The 21,012-nt window shown below is 38.3% G+C and overlaps 2 protein-coding genes across 5 annotated transcripts in view; one reads left to right on the top strand and one right to left on the bottom strand.

Moving 5' to 3' along the window:
- Window positions 1-21,012, bottom strand: part of LOC150080459 (beta-1,3-galactosyltransferase 1-like) — a 55,266-nt gene that overhangs the window by 10,805 nt on the left and 23,449 nt on the right. For all 4 annotated transcript variants that reach the window (XM_090381193.1, XM_090381194.1, XM_090381192.1 and 1 more), the window contains exon 2: window positions 7,533-7,755. The gene's annotated coding sequence lies outside the window, so the exon portion shown is untranslated. The remainder of the gene's footprint in view (window positions 1-7,532; window positions 7,756-21,012) is intronic.
- Window positions 20,323-20,787, top strand: LOC150080460 (uncharacterized). The gene has a single exon (XM_090380697.1). The coding sequence runs from the start codon at window positions 20,323-20,325 to the stop codon at window positions 20,785-20,787; it is 465 nt and encodes a 154-aa protein (XP_090236823.1).

The raw sequence follows: 21,012 nt of genomic DNA, 5'->3' as shown, positions 1-21,012 counted from the left end.
TGAGGGAAGACAAAAGCCCTAACGTAAGGCAGTCCCTGATTTTGGAAAAAACCTTCGTCGCTCGCTTAGATGCATGCACAACTCTGTTTGCAATTCAGTGATTTCTGATGAGACCGGCTTTCAAACAAACATAGAAAATTACGTCATACAAATTTCTTGGAAACATCAACATTGACTTTCAGGCATCAGTGTATCCTTAGAGGGAAGTGGGAAGTAAAAATCTAAGTGTTATGTAGTAACTTGGCTCCGGGTGCCAAGTGTTATTGTGATCGAGCTTTGAGCTATTGACAGAGCATTTTCTCACTGCGACAGTTCTAGTTAATTTGGAAAGTTTTTCTTACGTTTAAAGTAATTTACTGTTAAATTATTCTTACGAATTGTAAGTAAGTTACAGAAAGGAAAACCACCTTTCTTTTTTCTTTCCTTAAAACTAACAAACCAACTCTTACACTTCTTAGTCACTCTAGCGGTACTGCTCTTGCCTCCCCGTGGCGGGGCCGCTAACCTTGGCAGAAAAGGTTCTCTGCCAAGGGCTAAAAGGAGCTAACATGGATCACGAAGACCGTGACCGTTATCCACCTGTTGAGCCTCATGCCTCAACTTGTTCAAGGATAGACCAAACTGACTTTGATACTTACCATCCCAAGAGACAAAGAACAGAAGGATCCAAAAAGAAATCACCACTGTTTCTTATTATACATTCCCAAACAAGTCAACCAATAGGTGCACTTTCTCCATTTCTTATCCATAAATGTCTAGAGAATGCTGCCGGACCATCTAAAATGGTGAAAAGACTCCGCTCCGGAGATCTATTATAGAGACAATGAATAGCAGGCACCCTGAAGCCCTGCTAAGAATTTCAAAATTCGCGTATATTCCTGTCACAGTAACTCCACATTCCACCCTAAATACATCCAAAGGAGTGCTGTCTGACTAGGACTTAATAAATGTTACTGAAGAGGAATTAGTCTAAGAGCTACAAGACCAAAACGTTGTACAGGCAAAGCAAATTAAAATCAATAAAGACGGTGAACTGGTTCCGACACGTTGGTGTTGAAAAGGTCAGTGTTATACTGACCTTTTCAACACCAACACCTCTAGCTATAGTTAAGGCTGGATATCTGAACTGCCATATCCGACCTTATATCCCCAATCCTCTCAGGTGCTTCAAGTGCCAAAAATTTGGCTATGCTCAAATAGTGTGTAGAGGGGTTTCAGTGTGTCCCAACTGTAGCTCCAAGGAACACGCAAAGACTGCCCAGTACAAACACCAGTATGTCCAAACTGTAAGGGTAACCATCAAGCTTACTCAAAAATCTGTGAAACCTGGAAAACAGAAAAGAAAGTACAAAATGGAAGGCCCCGGGTGCCAAGCGATAGTTTCCAAACGATTTTCTAGTGTTTTGCTAGGGCGAGTACTAGCTTTTTTTCATAAACCCTCCTCCGCTCGCAATGTTACTGCCTCCCTCGCCAGCAACGTTATTGCCTTCTTATTTTCTGATCGCTTGGTCAGTGGTTGGCACGCTCCTGCCTCCACGTGGCGGGGCCGGTAACCTGGGAGAAGGAAGCCCCTCTCCCAGGGCTAAAAGGAGCAACAATGGATTGTGATGATTATCCACCACTAGAGCCAACAGGCTCTCATCATTCTGACACCCGTAAAAGGGGACACGATATAGGGCTTTCAAAAAGAATGAGAACGGAATCTAACAAATCAGAACCACCAGCATTTTTGATAATGCATTCGTTATCAACTCAACCGGTAAGCAGAATCTCACCCTTTGTTATTCAGAGATGTCTCGGGAATGCAGGAGGTACACCAAAAATGGTAAAACGACTTCCGTCAGGAGACCTATTGATTGAGACTACACAAGCAAAGCATTCTGAATTATTATTAAAAATGCCCTCTATAAGTGGATTCCCAATCAAAGTGAGGCCACATAACACACTGAAGTCCTCAACAGGAGTGATGAGTGAGTAGGATCTATTGAATGTCACCGAGGAGGAGATAGTTCAGGAATTAAAAGAACGGAAAGTGACACAAGCAAGGCGAATTATGATCCGGAAGGATGATAAACTTGTTCCAACAAGAAATATTATTTTGACATTTAGTGCACCCAATTTTCCAACTTCAGTTAAGGCAGGGTACCTGCACTGCCGAGTTCGTTCATATATACCGAACCCTTTAAGATGTTTCACATGCCAAAAATTTGGTCATTCTCAGACAACATGCAGAGGTGAAATTACATGTCCTAATTGTAGGGAAAAAATCATGCCCAAGCAGAGTGTACAGCAACGTCTCATGAATGTCCGAATTGCAAGATGGATCACCCAGCTTATTCGAAATCATGTGACATGTGGAACATGGAAAAAAAGATACAAAAATATAAGATTGTATATCTGAATATACTGCGATCAGTCTCGGCTATATCATGGGGCGCTGATCGGCATACGCTACTGCATCTTTATAGAACTTTAATCCGTTTACGGCTAGATTATTGTTGTCCGGTCTATGACTCTGCCAGGAGCACTGCTTTACAACGTCTAAATGTTGTCCAGCACAGTGCTCTCAGGACTGCATTTGGCGCTTTTAGGACTTCTCCAATCCAGAGTCTTTATATCGAAGCACATGATCCTCCATTACATCTTCGCAGGAAACATTACTGCTCCCCTACGCTGCTAAGATACAGAGTCTTCCATCTCACCCCAGTTGGGAGTATCTTTATAATACTAGGTGGGATTTGTTCTATGAGAGCAAGCCAAATGAAAACTGACCTGCTTCACTCAGGATTAAAGAGCTTTCTCAGAGTTGGAATGTCGATTTAAGCGATATTTTTCAGGACACAAGTGTCCCTGTTCCACCTTGGACATACGTTTCTGCCTCCCATGATACACATTTTCTGGAGTGGGGAAAGAATACTGTACCTTCCTTTAATATCAGGCAGTTGCACTTAGCTCACACTACTCTGAACTCTCATGCCTCATTATTGAACTTTCCATCTCACCAGCCATAATTTATACTGACTCCCTCCCTCAGTGCTCTTTCTGCCATAAGGAAGAATTTCTCATCATCTCATCATACCTTGAAACACATTCATTCTCAGCTATATTCCTGCAGTGTGTCCAATCAGTTTTTGCTGGATTCCTGGCCATTCTGGCATTCCGGGAAATGAAAGTGCCGACCTCGCGGCTAAACATCCTCAGGTTCCTTACACTGATTATAAGCCTATTATATGCAAAGAAAGTTATGACAACTGGTCACAGATCTGGAAAAGTAACACCAACAATAAATTTTACCAGATAAAGCAAGAACCAAAGCTGTGGCTCTCAGGCTTTCGACGAAGCAGACGAGAGGAAGAGGTACTAACAAGACTCAGAATTGGACACACTCATCATACCCATCTGTTCCTGATACTGGGAGAAGATCCACCCCAGTGTTCATCCTGTGACAGTCAACTTACTGTTAGGCATTTTCTCTTTGATTGTCCATTATATTCAACCATACGGTCAAGCACTTTTCAGTCGCTCTCTAGGCTGAACCTCTTATATGATTTAACTCATATCCTGGGAAATGAAGCAAGCATAGAACGTGTAATCTATTTAAAATGTATTGGCCTATACAGGAGTATTTAATTTAACATCTACATCGGTGTATTTCGACTAAATAAACTGAGCAGACACAATTTGGCCTCAGTAGCCCTTGTGTCGTGAAGCCAAATAACAACAACAACAACCAGCTAGAAACATTCCACTTCAGACCCACTTAGAAGCTGTTGCAGTACGTGTAGCAGTGGGACGAACAATAACTCTAGTCTCATTATACCTTCCACCAAACAATATCTACAGATTGAAAGAAAATCAGGAAGGAAAATAGGGAAAATCGTTTTGAATATTTTCGTTAGATTCTTTTAATTGCGTTCATTTGATTTTTAATTGTTTTAAATTGATTTGAATTGTGTTAAATTGGTTTTTTAATTATTTATTTATATTTTACTCTAGTGTACCGGTAAGTTGTCGATTTTTTCGTTTTTTCCGTTTTAATTTCTGGAGTGTATCATACGGAAGTGTTCTACGTACTATATTGAGGTAAACTCCTCTTATTATTTTACAAATAAAGTTATAATATAAGAATAGACACATTTTGGCCCCAGTTGCCCTTGTGCCCAAAAACAATCATACCAATACCAATACGCTTGATCCCATTATCAAGGCTGAAACAAATATTCGGAATGCTTTACTCAGAAATGAGCAGCACCTAGTCGTGAAATGTGTTGACATCGATCTATTGCTTAGATCGGTCAACTATGTTGGATCTATTGCCTAGAAAGAACTTTCTAGGCAATAGATCATTTCAGGTCTGATTCCATTGTTCATTATCTCGAGCATATATATAAGAAGAGGGAGGCTCAGCGCCACCCTTTTTGACATTAGGATTGATTCTATAACCAAGTGCATACCTAACACAGTTGAGGTATGTACTTGTACATTGACGATCTTGACATATCATGACATTCTCAAAATTTGCGACTAATTGAAAGACAACTACACGGCACCATTAGCAAAATAGTCTCTTGAGCCAAAAACAACGGATATCGGCTTTCTAAACCAAAAACAACTGCCATACACTTCTGTCGTAAGAGTTCTTTACATCCTGATCCAGACCTTCGGTTAGATTCTCATCAGTCACTTTCCAGCCTAGTATTAGATTTCTTGATTTAAAACTTGATAAAAAAATAAACTCTTTAGAAAACATAAAGCACAATCGTACAAGTTGTCTTAGAAAACTAAATCTCAGAGTATGTCTGGGGTGCAGAGCGTTAAGCATTGTTACAACTATACAGCTTACTGATCAGACCCCGGTTAGACTACGGGTCTCCTACATATAACTCGGCCAGACCAAGTGTACAGTACTGAAATGGCTCGATCCCATACATCATAGTGCATTACGAGTTACATTGGGGCTTTTCGCACATCACCAATTTTAGGCCTCTATACCGAAGCCTACGAACCACCGCTACTCCATCGGCGAGAAGTTCTGCTCCTAAATTATGAAGCCAAAATCAGCAGTCTCCCACATCATCCCATGTGGCAATATCTCTTCATGTCAAAATTGAGAGATCTCTATCAAACTAAACGGAGGTTCAACAAACCATCTGGCATTAGGCTTCAAGCTCTGATCACAAACTGCGGCCTGAAGTTTAGTAACACACTTCAGGATTGAAAGTGTGTCCCAGCCATGGAAAATTCCTCCGGTACACATTGATAGACATTTTCAGCAACGGGGAAAGAATAACCTTCCAGATATCAACATTAGACAAATACATATGGCGATTCCATCGAGTTTAGCAGTTTCATTCAACTATATACAGATGGATCCAAAACTAGTAATAAAGTTGGCACAGCTGTAGTATTGCCAAATGCCATAATCTCCAAACAACTCCCATCAGAATGCAGTACTTATACAGTACTTCAGAGTTATATGGTATTCTATTAGCCCTAGAGAATATAAAAAGCCTCATATACTTAATCCATCATATATACAGACTCGTTAAGTGCTGTTAATGATCTACAGTGTAAATTCTCCCCTAATCATGCTCTAATACATAAAATTTGGGCACAGTTATTAGAGCTTCATGGACATGGATAGCTAATAATATTCTGTTGGATCCCCGGACATTGGAATCCTAGAAAATGAGCAGGCAGATTTAGCTGCTAAAATTGCTAAAAATGTAATGCCATCTCATCTCAGGACTACTTATATTAACAATAAATCCTTTATCAAACAGACATATAAAGAACAGTGGACACGAATGTGGAAAAATCAAATAAATAATAAACTTTTTGAAATCGAAAGAGAACCCAAACAGTGGCAATCCAGCCTGAGACGAAACAGAAAGGAAGAAACCATACTAGCAAGATTACGCATCGGTCATACAATTCTCACTCACAGCTACCTACTAACAAACAATGATCCTCTACAATGCAGTAACTGTTTATGCCCATTCACAGTAAAGCATATCACCATAGAATGCCCACTCGCAGTAAAGCATATCACCACAGAATGCCCACTATATAAAAAAGAACGGAAAACATCTTTTTTCTCTCATTTTCATAATTGCAACCAGTTAACACTACAGTGTGTCCTAGGAGATCGAGCGAACATGAATGACATTTTTCTTTTTCTAAAATTGATAAATAAATATCGCCTTCTCTGAAACCTTATCACCCTTAAGAAAAACGAAGAAAAAATCAGAGAGTAATTAGCGCATTATAGCCTAAGTTGCTGATGCGCCAACAAATCTGACAACAACAACCACAATAAAACTGTACGAAATTGAACCTTGGGGAACACCAGCATAGGTTCTAAATTAGTGGTTAGGCTTATTGAACCTGCTGAATTTCAGCAATCTTGATGCAATTTTTAAAATGATTTCTAATTGATAAAATTTCTGTGTGCTCATCAGAGGGCTATTTTACAGTTTATAAAATATTTTACACATTCATCATTAAGCTTATATGTTCATTTTGATGAAAACAGTTAAGAAAATTAGTCAAAACGGTATCCTATTCAATATGAAATATTGAATATTATCGAAAAGTTTCACTGTAAAATAATATTTCAAAAAATAACAAACAATTACAAATTTAAACCTTTTAAAACTATTTAAAATTATGGCAATATTTTTATTCTATCTTAGTTTTGAAAATTGCTGTCAGATTTCTGTTCTTTCTATTTTTCTTTCATTGTGATGGAGAGAGAGAGAGAGAGAGTGAGAGCAGCTTACAAATAAAATTGTTTATAAACAGCAAAAATAATCATAATTTAAAATTGTTTCTCTCATATTTTATTCCTAATTTCGTTACTGTAAGTATTTCTTAACTAGAAATAAAGAATTTCTCTTAAATATCATGATTTTACAAAGATAAGTCGACCGTTTTATACAATTAAAAAAATAAATAACTTAAAAAAATGAATAAATATCGCAGGCTTTTTCTCCTCGCAAAAGAAAAGTTTTCGTAGTAATCATAATACAGCAATTTAGTAAATAAAAAGCTATGTATAGTCTATAAATAAATAAAAGCTTCTTTAGTATAATTTTTAAGTAAACTAATAAATAAATTTTCATATATTAAATTTGTACACATGTTTATATTTGATTAATTTTTAACTTTTAAAGATTACGTTTCTGTTCTGCTTTAGTTCTGAAAACTAATTAATCCTAGTAGATAAATTGCGTTGTAGATAAACATTAAATTGTAATAAAAACTCCTAGGATAAAATATTGCACAAATATTATTGACTTATTTTGACACATGGCTATTAGCGTACTCCAACGACTTTTTCTTATGCTACACACTAATTAATAAAAATATTTAGCACAATTCTTATGTACACCATTTGATAAAATTATTTTCTATCGAAAATAATTTAGTATCAGATTTCTAGCCATAAACCTCCATCTTAATCTGCGAAAATAATAGAAATATTTGAGAAAAGTGAATTACCCGCATTGTCTTAAAATTTGTAATCATACCTGAGATATTTCGTTCATCGTGACATGTAAGTGCGTGAATGTCCTCCTCGTCCATCTTGCTCTGTCTACTACATGTTAACATCAGAGCAAACACAAGTCAAGAGCATAGCTTTGAGGGGGGTAACAGTTCTTGTGCCAAGGAGATTTGCATGCCTATATTTAGCCGACAGTCATCGCATCTTATTCATACAAGTTTCATTCACTGTCTCGAAGTATGCTACTGCTGCAAGAAATAAGAAAATCAACCTTAGAATAAATTTTAATTTATTTCATTTTAATTGAACACGACAGAACGATTTAAAACTAGAAAAAAACGGAAATATAATTGAAATGAAATACAAAACTCGCCACTGAAACAATACACTGACATTTTGAAATAAAATTATATTCAGGATCCAGGGCTGACATTTATTTCTGTGGCACAATTATTTAAAATATTAAAAATTACGTCATGCGTTGATCATAGGAGGTACTGATAATCCGGGATTAGCGTTGTTTTTCGTAATTTAAAGTACAAAATATGATTTCTTTCCCCCCAATTTAAGAACAGAACAAAATAGCTAAGAAGGAGCCATATCTGATGAGTATGAAGACTATTTGTATTATGTTGATCTATACGATTCTGATACTAACATACTGTATATTGCAAATGAGGTATATTGGAGCTTTAGAAATCATTTTAACAAGTCAATAAAGGTCTATCCATTTGAGTCAGCTTTCGGTCCCATCTTCAATAGCTTTATCAATTCCATTTTTGTAGTCTTAAATCTATAATAAAAAATTTTAAAAACTTAAATTTATGATCATTGGACCTAAAGTTTTGTTGTTGGAAGAAGATGCTCATTATGGGTTATTTTATGTACTCCAAGCTAACCTGGCCCCGAGTGCCAAGCGTTTTTCTCTGTGCGATTTATAGAGTGCTCTTTGAAAACAATATAGTTTTATTTATTTTCTCGTGTGATTTTCTCCTCTTTTGTTCGCATCAAGTGGTTTTTTGCTTGCAAAGTCAGAAGTAAAAACCCAGAAAGGGAATCCACCTTTCTTTTCTAAGTCATCATATCAAATACTAACCACTCTACTAACTTCAATATCAGCTTAGTCTGGTGGCATAGCTCCTGCCTCCACGTGGCGGGGCCGGTAACCTGGGGGGAAATCCATCCCTCAGGGCTAAACGTAGCAGAAATGGAAACTGACGTATTTAAACCTTAGAGCCCGAGAGCTCTCAACATGAACATGGCAATGACACCGACCATGACTTCTCTCTTTCAAAGAGACTTAAAAAAGTCACTAGGAAGCAAGAATCTCCAGCTTTCCTCATAGTACACTCTTTGTCATACCAACCTGTAAGCAAGCACTCCCCTTTCATCATCCAGAGATGCCTAGAAAATGCTGCAGGTTCACCAAAAATGGTTAAACGTCTCCAATCAGGAGATTTACTAATACAGACATCTCACTCAAGACATTCTGAGTTACTACTACAACTTACTTCTTTACGCGGAATACTAATTCAGGTTACCCCCCACACAACACCCCGAATTCTTCCAAGGGAGTGATCTCCGAATGGGATCTATTAAACGTTTCTGAGGAAGAAATTGTCTAAGAGCTAAAAAATCAAAATGTGTCTCCTGCAAAACGTATCATGATCAGAAAAGACGGCAACTTAACACACACGCCAAACATAATCTTAACTTTCAGTACTTCAAATGTACCGAGTTCTGTCAAAGCAGGTTACTTGAATTGCCGCATTAGGCCATATATCCTAAATCCGCTCAGATGTTATAAATGTCTAAAGTTCGGCCATTCTCAGATAGCATGCCCTGGAGACGCTATATGTCCGAATTGCGGATGCAAAAATCACACGCAAAGCAGAATGCAAAGCTCCAACACCACAGTGTCCTAATTGTAGTGGCAAACATCCACCTTACTCGAAAGATTGTGAACTATGGAAGACAGGAAAAAAAATACAAAAAATATAAAATTGAAAATAAAGTCTCTTATCAAGAAGCGGAAAAAACAGGTCAACTTAAGTATACCAAAAAGCACTTATGCTTCTACAATTCACAGACACGAATCAGTGGCATGTCAAACTGAAGTATCCATCTCTCCAAAAATATCAATATCAGACTGGGCACGATCAGTTCTCCTGGTCCAGCATTCATCTAAACCAAATTTAGTAGACCAGAGCAATAATATGCCACTCACAATTCCAGCCCAAAGACCTCCGCATTGTCAGGTAGCATAAAATATGCCTGATGAAACGAAAGAATCATGCCTAACAAGCATGGATATAGATGATAGTATCGGTCAAAAAGAACTGCTTGAAATACACGCAGAAGATGATATGGACGATAGCAATGAATCAGGACGTCTCACTTTTCCTCGAAAAGAAAAACCAGACCGTCATAAACAATGAACTTATAAAAAGCAGTCAGATACATCTTCCACGAACAAAACCAAATAATGCAACACATCATTCAATGGAATTGTAGAGGTTTTCGCAGCAACATCGATGATATCAATGAAATAATTCACTGCTTCAATCCTATTGCCATGTGCCTACAGGAAACCAACTGGACGCTCCAAATTTCCACTACATTCAAAAATTACACTATCTGAAGACAAGATAGATCTGACACTAATAGTGCTCATGGAGGAGTAGCCATCCTGTTTGACTCAAGAGTTCCTTCTAGATGCATTCCATTGCAAATCTCTTTAGAAGCTGTTGCCACACGCATAGTAATTGGAATCACTGTTACACTGGTCTCAATTTATCTCCCATTTATCTTCTGTTGCAGTTACCAGTTCCCTTCTGTCTACTAGGTGACTTTAATGCTCACCACCCATTATGGGGTTCCTGCAGCTTAAATAGGCGTGTAATGCTTGTTGAAATGTTGATAGATAGAGGGGATTTAACATTGTTGAATACTGGCCCTCCTATCTATGTTCATTTAATACCGGATCAACCTCCACAATAGAAATTTCCATTTGCTCTCCAGTGCTCTATTCAAGTATCGAGTGAGTGACTCTAAACGACCCTCACAACAGCAATCATTTCCCAATAATATGCAAAGTTCAAACTTCCTCTTCATTACCAACAGATAATCCAGTAAACTGGAAATTTTCAAAGGCTGACTGGGTAAAATACAGTACAATTATCTCATTCGACAACCATATCATACAATGCTCTTCAACCAACCATGTTACTCAACATATAACAAACCAAATTCAAACAGCCGCAACCGCTGCAATTCCACAATCTACATCTTAAAGCCAGGAAAAGGCGAAAATTAAATCATTGGCGAAACAAAGAGTGAAACAATGCAAAAAAAGCGAAAAACAAAGCTTGGAATCAATTCCACAAATTCCACAAACCACTTCCAATCTTATTAATTATAAGCAACTTAGAGCAAAAGCCCGTTATATCAGACGGAAAGCAAAAAATATAATCTTGGATTAAATTCGCTTCCTCAGTTAATAAAAATACAGACATCAGACTAATCTGGAATAAGATAAAATTGTTAAATGGTAAAATTCCTCCAACGTCAACTCCATTATTTAACTGGAATGGACTGGAACTCTACTCCTGCATAAACCACAAATGCACTAGGATCTGTATTTTCTCAGTTGTCCTCCTCAACTGCTTATGACCAATCATTTCAAAAAATTAAAGGTGTAACTGAAAACTCCAAACTGAATTTCACTGACAGATGTACACTAACATTTAATCAACCATTTACCATGGTTGAACTGCAGCACGCTCTTACCAACACAAGGAACAGTGCCGCTGCTCCTGATGGGATATTTTATATAATACTCAAAAATTTAGATCATAAGTCGCACCCATCACTGATGATATTCTTCAATCGAATCTTCACTAAACATACATTCCCAAGCTCCTGGCGTCATTCCTACGTTCTGGCTGTTCCAAAACCTGGTAAAGACTATTCTGTTCCTCATAACTACAGACCAATTTCACTCACCAGCTGTCTAAGCAAAACCCTCGAAAAAATGATTCATCGCGGTCTGACTTGGTATCTTGAGTCCCAAAATTTAATCAATCACAATCAATTTGTATTCAGAGAAAATCGATCATCATTGAACCTAATGATTAAAGCCGAAGCAAACATCAGAAATGCATTCATCAAAGAGGAGCATCTCGTTATGGTCTGTCTGGATATTTAGAAAGCCTTTGACACCACATGGCGTTTCGGCATCTTAAAAGATCTACATTCTCTTGGCCTGAGAGTAAATTTGCCATATTTCATCCAAAATTTCTTAAAACAAAGATCCTTTTAATTCGTTATCGGGGAACTCTCTCTAAAAACTTTGTCCAGGAAGAAGGAATCCTTCAAAGGTCCGTTCTCAACGACGCCACTCTATTCGCAATTAGAATTAATCACTTAACTGAACTCATTCCGAAAACAGTGGACTCATATCTTTATGCCGATAATCTCATCTCACAATCTGCTGCCACTCTCAAAACATGAACTATATTGAGAGACGATTGCAGATATCAATAAATCAGATCCAGATTTGGATGACACAAAACGGTTACAGACTATCCAGCCAGAAAACTACTGCCATTCACTTCTGTTCCATACATAAAATGCATCCTGATTCTGAACTCCAATTAGATAACCATCCTATTCCAATAGCAAATAGTATTCGTCTGCTTGGCTTAAATTTTGACAGTAAGTTAAACTATCAAAAACACATTGAACATCTCCGGACAGCAAAAAAAAAAAAAAAAAAAAAATTAACATACTCAGAGCCTTATCAGCAAAAACCTGGGGAGCAGATCGTTACACCTTGCTTCACTTATAAGACCCATAATTAGATCTCGTCTGGATTATGGCGCACCTGTCTTCGATTCTGCTAGGGATTGGGAAAGTGCTTTATCTTGCCTCAACCCAGCTGGATTAACATCCACCACATCCACATTAACAACGCACCTAGAGCTGGATTAACATCCAGCTCTAGGTGCGTTCAGAACATCTCCAGTGCAAAGTCTCTATGTAGAAGCCTATGAAGGTCCTCTAAACAAAAAAAAAAAAAAAAAAAATCAAATTATTATTTTAGGGTTACCCGTAATTAAATACATTAACCCGTATTTGTGTCTGTAAATTGCGTATGTTCTATGGTCGATTTGCCTGTTTTTCTGGACGAAAAAACCCCAGTTACTGGGGAGAAAAACCTTGCTATCTACGCCTGAGACCAACTAACTCAGCCACGGAGTGAAAAAAAGCCCATTAAAGTTCCTCGCGTCATCGACGGGATTCGAACCCAGGCCTTTTCCATCCGGTGTGGGGAGGACGGTGACGATACCATTGTGCTACACGCGCAGACTGGTCCTCTAAACGTCAGAAGAAAGACGTTATTACTGAACTACGCAACCAAAATCCAAAACCACTTGACCCATCCTAATTGGTCAATATTTAATGATCCGCCATTCACGACCTTTTATAGGAACAAACTACAAGCAAATAGGCCTGCAGGTATTAGGTTAATGGAACTAGCAGAAATCTGGAATATACAACTCAAAGTCCACCAAGAACCTATGGATCACTTTCCTCCATGGTCTGTCATCATTCTGTGTTCTAACAATTATTTCCACCAATGGGGGAACACTCTTTAACGGGTATTAACATCCAGCAGCTGCTCATTGCACATTTACAATGTTAACCATGACTTCGCTAAAATATATACTGATGGATCAAAGTCCGAGAGTGGATCAGGTGCAGCAGTGGTATTCCATGACATTATCACTTCTGTATCACTTCCGACGGCCCCGAGTGCCAAGCGATATTTTGTGCGATACATAGCGTTCTTTCTGAGCGGATTAGTTTCATTTATTTTCCAGTGTCTATTATTCTTGTTTCTCATAAGTGATTCTTAAAAGCTTTGAAGAGAATCCAGAAAGGAAATACACCTTTTTTTTCCTTGTATATATATATATATAATCCGTACTAACCTAACTAACTTTCTAAACCGTTTGGTCACTGGTGGTACCGCTCCTACCTCCACATGGCGGGGCTGGTAACTTAGGAGAAGAAAACCACTCTCCCGGGGAAAAAAGGAGCAAAGATGGACATAAATAGACATTCCACTTACAGATCTCTCAAACAGAGATGACTTAAATTCCGGTAATGCAAAATGGCAGAAAAATCCCTGCTCTTCTTTTTCTTATACTGCATTCTTTAACTGATAATCCTTTGAGTAAACTCTCCCCATTCTTAATACGAAAATGTCTTGAAAATGTGGCGGGTCCTCCAAAAATGGTTCGGAGATTAAAATCTGGAAACCTTCTAGTGCAGATGAGTGAAAATTAGCACTCGGAAAGATTACTAAAAGCATCGACTTTTAGTGGAATTCCCACAAAGATTACCACGCATGCCACCCTAAACTCCTCTAAAGGGGTAATAGCCGAGTGGGATCTCCTTAATGTATCTGAAGAGGATATCATTCAGGAATTAGGCCATCAAAATGTAATAAATGCCAAAATGATAGTCATTAAGAAAGATGGGGTTCTTACTCCTACCCGAACAGTCATTCTTACATTTAAAACACCCATTTTACCTACAACTTATAAAGCTGGATATTTAAGGTGCAAAATTCGACCTTATATTCCAAACCCAGTCCGGTGTTTTAAATGCCAAAAATTTGGACACTGGTAAGCAGTCTGCAGGGATATAACCACCTGTGAACATGCTCTTTTGAATCACAGGTGGTTACACCTGTGATTCAAAAGAGCATGTTCACACAGACTGCCCCACTGCAATACAATGCTGCCCAAACTATAAGGGAAATCATTCAGCATTTTTAAAGGAGTGCATCCAGTGGCAGACTAAAAAGAATATAGAAAAGTACAAAGTGGAACGCAAGGTGCCATACCAAGAAGCAAAAAGACATTTTTCAATTTCAAATAAATTGCCATCTTATTCTTCAGTTGTAAAAAAGCAACAACCCATAACAGCAAAAACAGATTGTTCAGTTCCACCAAGCATCTCAATTTCTGATTGGGCAAGGTCGGTCCTCCCTACACTAAAAGAACAGCCTACCCAACAGCAATCAACTCATTCGGTAAATACACCGTTGACAATACCACCAGATAAAAATTCTGTATAACAGCCAGTTAATCAAAGAAGCTCTGAAAGAAATAATCAAAAATCCAGTACTGATACCATGGACATAGATAGAAATTCACACCGAGATGAACCACTTCTTGAACGCCATGCAGAAGAAGGACATGGACGTCACTAGGCCAAATTTCTCAAAAAGGGAAAAAACAAGACTAGACAGGCGCAAACAAACCACATCCCGTAAGCAAGCAGACACACCCGATAATCCTCAATAATGCATAGAATCATTCAATGGAATTGTCGCGGACTCCGAGCTAACTTAGACGATGTTTATGACTTAATTACCGAATATAAGCCCGCTATTCTTTGTCTACAGGAAACAAACCTGACCCTTAAAATATCTATGAGCATAAAACATCATGTAATGCTTAGAAAGAATAGGAACGACTCTAATACAGCACATGGAGGTGTAGCATTTCTAGTAAACTCCAGAACTTCTTTCAGACCAGTCGCACTGCAAACAACTTTAGAAGCAATCGCTGCCAGAGTTATGGTTGAGATAGCGGTAACAGTTGTTTCCTTATACCTTTCGCCCAATTATTCATACACTTTAGCAGATTTGGATGATTTAGTTACCCAGCTGCCATCACCTTTCTGTATCTTGGGTGACTGGAATGGGCATAACCCCTTATGGGGTTCCTCGCACGTTGATAAGACAGGTCAGTTAATATGCAAATTTATTGAATTTATTGTGCACATGTAAGGGGCGGCTCCTAGAACGTCAGTTCAACTCCGTCTTATCTCTGTAAAGAACAGTATCACTACAAATGGGCCAGATATGTATGTGACGTAGGTTTGCGTGTATTATGTGTGTATTCTGTTGTTATGTTCTGGACACCTATGCTCTCAGAGTATGAGAGTATGAAACAAAAAAAAAAAAGAATTTCCTTCTCTGGGGCCCACTCCAGAGGGGAAAAAAAACACAAAAGGAAGAGAAAGAAAAGAATAAAAATAATTAACTAAGATAACAAAAAAAAATTAAAAAAATAAAATAAATATATATACCTAGTATATAAATATATTGGTTTTTATTATATATACACATACATGCATACATATATATACCAAAAACCGAAAGGGGGAAAAAACCAAAGGGGGGAGAGATAAAGAAAAGAAGAGTAGATCTTCCAGTTACGCAACCATTAAGAACGGCAGCATAAAAACACTTCGATGCCTGGAAATCTTCGATACTGGAAAGGTACATAGTGTTAGGGTCGGGCGCCACCTGTGGTTTCCCACATCTGCGCCATATGTACACTGTGAAGGAATACAGAACACTGTAAATGCCAGAAAAAGTGTAGTGTGTCGAATGTGTAGTATTGTGTTGGGTTCTGTTGTGTGTCCTGGCATTTGGCTGCAGGATTCCTGATGGGACCCCATGTTGCCCGCACACACCACTAGGAGGTAGCCAGGTTGCCCATTATTCTCTGGCAGGTCTCCGTCAGGGTCGCCTGAACTTCCTGAATGGACACCAATTAAAAAAATAATAAAAAAATAAAAATAAAAAAAATTATAAATAAAAATAAAAAATAATAAATAAAATAATAATGAAAAAAAAAATAATAATAAAAAATAATAATAATAATAAAATAAAAATAATATTAATAATAAAAATAATAATAAATTAAAATTAAAATATATTAAATAATAAAAAATAAAATAAATAAATAAAAAATAAGGTAGAGTGCGGCAGTACAGGGTGTACAGAAGAAGATGGGGGATGAAAGTAAAAGTAAGGGGATGTAGGTGGGGGCATCCCCTAAATTGACAGTGGAGCATATGCTCCACCAGGAGAAAAGGGGGGAGGGGATAACTCCAGAAGGGTAGAAAAACCACTCAGCGAGAGTGCTGAGTGTGACATGTTTTGCGGTGGAGCCTACCAAACCATGTGGGTGAGTTAGCAGGTAATCCTAACCTGGATGTTCCAGGGTTAGCAAGTCGATGCTGGTAAAACGGTCAAGTACAGAAATTTTTTATTTCAAGTTTAAGTAAGTCCCTCACAGGTTTGTATCCCTAGCTTGAGTTGGTTATAGAGTCCTGCGCCTAGAAAAGAGGTTCTGTGCGTACTCCGTTAATAAATTGTAATATTGTTCTTCAGAAATTAACAGGTGCTCCTGTCCTTGAGGTATGTGTTGGAGTCTGGTGTATAGTGTTCCTCGAAGATCGTCATAAATTGGGCAGTTATAAAGAAGATGGTCCCAATCTTCAATTTCTCCACATGTACAGTAGGGGTTATTGATGATTCCCAAGGTAGTCAACTTCTGATTTATAGAGCCGTGTCCAGTTATAATATATGTACAGTAGAGGCCAGGAGAGAACCAAGGCGGCGACTTTGGATAAACTAGTTTGACATCCGAGATGAATTTCTTAGTTATTAGTCCCATGTCCGTCTACTCCCATCTTGTCTGCCAAATTTGTAGTAGCATGGTAGCTAGTTTCTTCTTTTCTTGCTTACAGTCAGTGCGGGTGTCGATGGTATGTCCAAAAATGGTAGCTGGGATTCCCCGCGACAAGCAGTAGTGCAATCCTCGACGGATAACCTCCAAATCAAGGGGGAGGACACCTGCAAGAACCTGGAAGGCGGGAGAACTTACTGTGCAACAGGCCCTGGTAATGGCGAGCAATATACTCCGCTGAATTGTTTCACTGGAAAGGCACAACTTAACATTATTAAACAATGGGACTCACATGTACGTGCATATTTCCTCAAGGTCAACTTCTGCAATTGATCTTTCAATATGCTCGCCAAACCTCTTTCCGCTTATTGATTGAATGGTCACTGATAACCTGCGAAATAGTGACCACTTTCCAGTAATATGCACACTGTCGACTAATTCTCCTCCGCAAACTGAAATAAAAACTGTTTGGAAATTCGACAAACCAAACCGGAAGAAATATCAAAAACTGGCACGTCTAGATATTCAGACCATTGAGACTCTCGCCATTGACTCCGCCGTAACTTACATAACTCAGCAAATAATAGCAGCTGCACAAACCGGTATACCCAGTTCATCCATGAAAACCCGCTGCCACCCAAAAATATGGTGGAATGAAGCCTGTAGCAATGCCAAAAAAGAGAAGAATAGATACTGGAACTTATTTCGTAAATACCCAACCACAGCTAATCTCATACAGTTCAAGAAAGCTAGAGCTAAATCTCGTCATATACAACGAATAAGCAAAAAAGAGACATGGTCCAAATATGACTCCACTATAAACAGAACCACAAATATCAGAACCGTTTGGACTAAAGTTCGAAGAATTAATGGAAAATATCCTCCTATAACCAGTCCGATAAAACTTATAAAAGGCAAAGAAATCTGCAAACATCTTGATATTTCTAATACATTAGGTAAAACCTTTGAAACTATCTCAGCTGTATCCGCATTTGAGCCAAGTTTCCAGTCACATAAAGTACAAGCAGAAAAATATAATCTCAATTTCCATACTTCACGACAGCTTCCATATAATGTACCCTTTACCATGGCATTCAGTGAAAATGCATATACGAAATATATGTAAGGAACGATGGACACTACAGTGGCAAACGCATATTCATAACAAACTCTTTGAAATTAAGCCTGTACCGCAATTATGGGCCTCCAATTTCCGCACAAACAGACAAGAAGAGGTTGTCCTGGCCAGAGCCCGAATAGGCCACACTCATTTGACCCACATCTTCCTGTTATCAGATAATGACCCTCCACAGTGTTCACATTACCACAGGCTACTCACAATAAAACACACACTCCTGGAATGCACCTTATATAACAACTCCCGTCTAATTTCATTCACTTCTCTCTCAAACTTACAGGAATTGTCACTTAGTCATATCATAGGCGAAAATTCAAATCTTACAGAATTTTTCTTCTTTATGAAACGAATAGGTTTATATAACAGTTTCTAACTACTTCCATAGAAGCCAATAAAATTAGTATTAAAACTTCTATGGTAGGTGCAATATGGCCTAAGTAGCCTTTGCCCCAGAAAAAATCCAAGCACAACAACAACAACAACAATCAAGCTAACCACAATTCTGTCACTTTTGATACACTTATTTTTCCATAATGTTTTTCTGGTTCGTTAATATTTGTTTATGGAACAAACTGTGCAATTATATCCATCAAAAGATATAAATGCAGTTTTCCTTGTATTTACGTTATGTGAATGATGTTTAAAGTAAAGAAAATCATTGTCAAACGTTTGCATCAACTTTCGTCAGATTAATGATTACTAATGATTACTTTAATCACAGATGACCAACTAAAAAGTCCACTGAAAGGTAACTACACAGGTGATTGCTCTCCATATATGTCAAAGGCATTTGATTATATTTGGCATAAAAGCCTTAACATGAAGGCTTTTATGCCATGAAAGATGGACATTCCATGGTCCATCTTCTGTATTTTTCTATTTGTAATCCAAAACAAGCTTAATGGACAGAGAACTGCTCACTTTGTTTTAGATTAAAGGCGAGGCAAATGAGGCGTTAGATTATTATGACTATAGTGCACTCTATGGTCTGTGTAGCTGTTTTCTGGATGAAAGTACAAGTTTTCAAGAGAGATAAAGTGCTGCCCTCGCCCTGGAGCAACCATTGTATGAGAAATCCCATAAAATTATTCCCATCCACGCGGAACTGGAACGAGGATGCCTTCTCAGTTTGTGTAGCCCTAAAACTACCGCATCTCGAGATTCTGTTCATTCACCCCATTTTCACCGGATGTCATTGACCAGATTCCATTGACTAGAAATCCTATCCATAATGTTTCTGATAATACTACACTATACTACTCATATTCCTTTGACTGCCGGCTTTGAGCTACAAAAACAGAAAATACTTCTCAAATATCCAACACCAGTTCCTTCAATGATGATTTCATATATACACTACAGTGTGTGTTAGAAGAATATCCTAGATTTTTATACAAGAACAGATTTCTTTACTTAGTCTTAAATCGTTTTCTCTTGTTGCAGAAAAGAAAATACATGGGTTGCATATAAATTATCCGGTGGTACAGAAGCCTATGGGAGATATAAACTAGTCTGCAATGAAGTGACAAAGAAGGTTAGATAAGCTAAAACAGATTATGAGAAGTCTTTGGCAAAGAATGCAAAGAAAAACAGCAAAGACTTCTTCACTTATATTAACAGCAGAAGTAAAGAGATAATCACATTGGTTCACTTAATATCAATATTTTAACTGTTGAGGATCCTGCTCAGGTTGCTAACAAACTGAACAGGTATTTTGAATCTACACAGTACTGCCATAAATATTGTCACAAAAGTAAGACTCCCGTAAAAATAGAAAATGATATCACAGAGCTGTGGGTTTTGCATCATGTGTAGTACTAATGTATGGTTTTCTTTAACAGGTCATCAACTAGTAAAGGAAGCCAGTGAAAATGGAGTGGAGAGATAAAGAAAACAGGACTACTGTCATGGGTCTTCATAAGGCAGGACATGATGCACCTTCAATTTTCAAACTTCTGAAACCGCTTGGAATAAGCCGAAGATTTGTCTACAGGGCAATTGATAGTTACAATGAACAATAGAGAATTTATGACAGGCCCCGGTCTGGCCGCCCAAGAACTGTAAGGACCCCTGCTGCTATCAAGGCGCTGGAGAACAGAATACGAAAACAGAAAATCATGTCCAGAGAAATGGGAATATCACCAAGATCCATGTCACGCATAATCAAAAGTGATCTATGGATAAGTGCCTACCGCAGGAGAATAGGACAGTTCCTAACTCCAGTTTTGATCGAAAGGAGGCAAAAAAGATCAGAGGCACTGCAGCGTCGGTACGCGAATGGTAAGCATCGACAGATACTCTTCACAGATGAAAAGATTTTTACTATTCAGGAGAATCACAATCGTCAAAATGACAAGGTGTATGCCCATAGCTCTGCAGAGGCATGTCAGACCATTAAAACGGTGGAAAGGGGTCATCATCCAGCATCAGTAATGGTTTGGTTGGGAGTCTCCTACGAAGGTGTAACAAAGAAGCATTTTTGTGTTCAGAGGGTGAAAACTAGTGCAAGGGTGTACTTGAATGATATTCTCGAGCCTCATGGGAGACCCCTCAATCAGACTTTCTTCAATGGTCAGCACTAGATCTTCCAACAGGACTCAGCGCCTGCCCACAAGGCAAAGATCACCCAAACATGGCTGACAGAGAATGTGCCTGAGTTCATCAAGCATGATGAATGGCATCTTGCCAGCCCAGATCTTAATCCACTTGATTACCGTTCATCGGCTATTTTGGAAGGGATGGTCTGTGATAAAAGACATGCCACATTGGAGAGCCTGAAGAGATAACTGGAGCATGCTGTGGCCAAT

The sequence above is a fragment of the Mastigoproctus giganteus genome, chromosome 9 (genome assembly GCF_048544385.1).
Source record: "Mastigoproctus giganteus isolate SK-2022 chromosome 9, ASM4854438v1, whole genome shotgun sequence".
Lineage (NCBI taxonomy): Eukaryota > Metazoa > Arthropoda > Arachnida > Uropygi > Thelyphonidae > Mastigoproctus > Mastigoproctus giganteus.
Note: the sequence above shows the minus strand (reverse complement) of the source record. Positions and strands in the feature narration are given on the sequence as shown.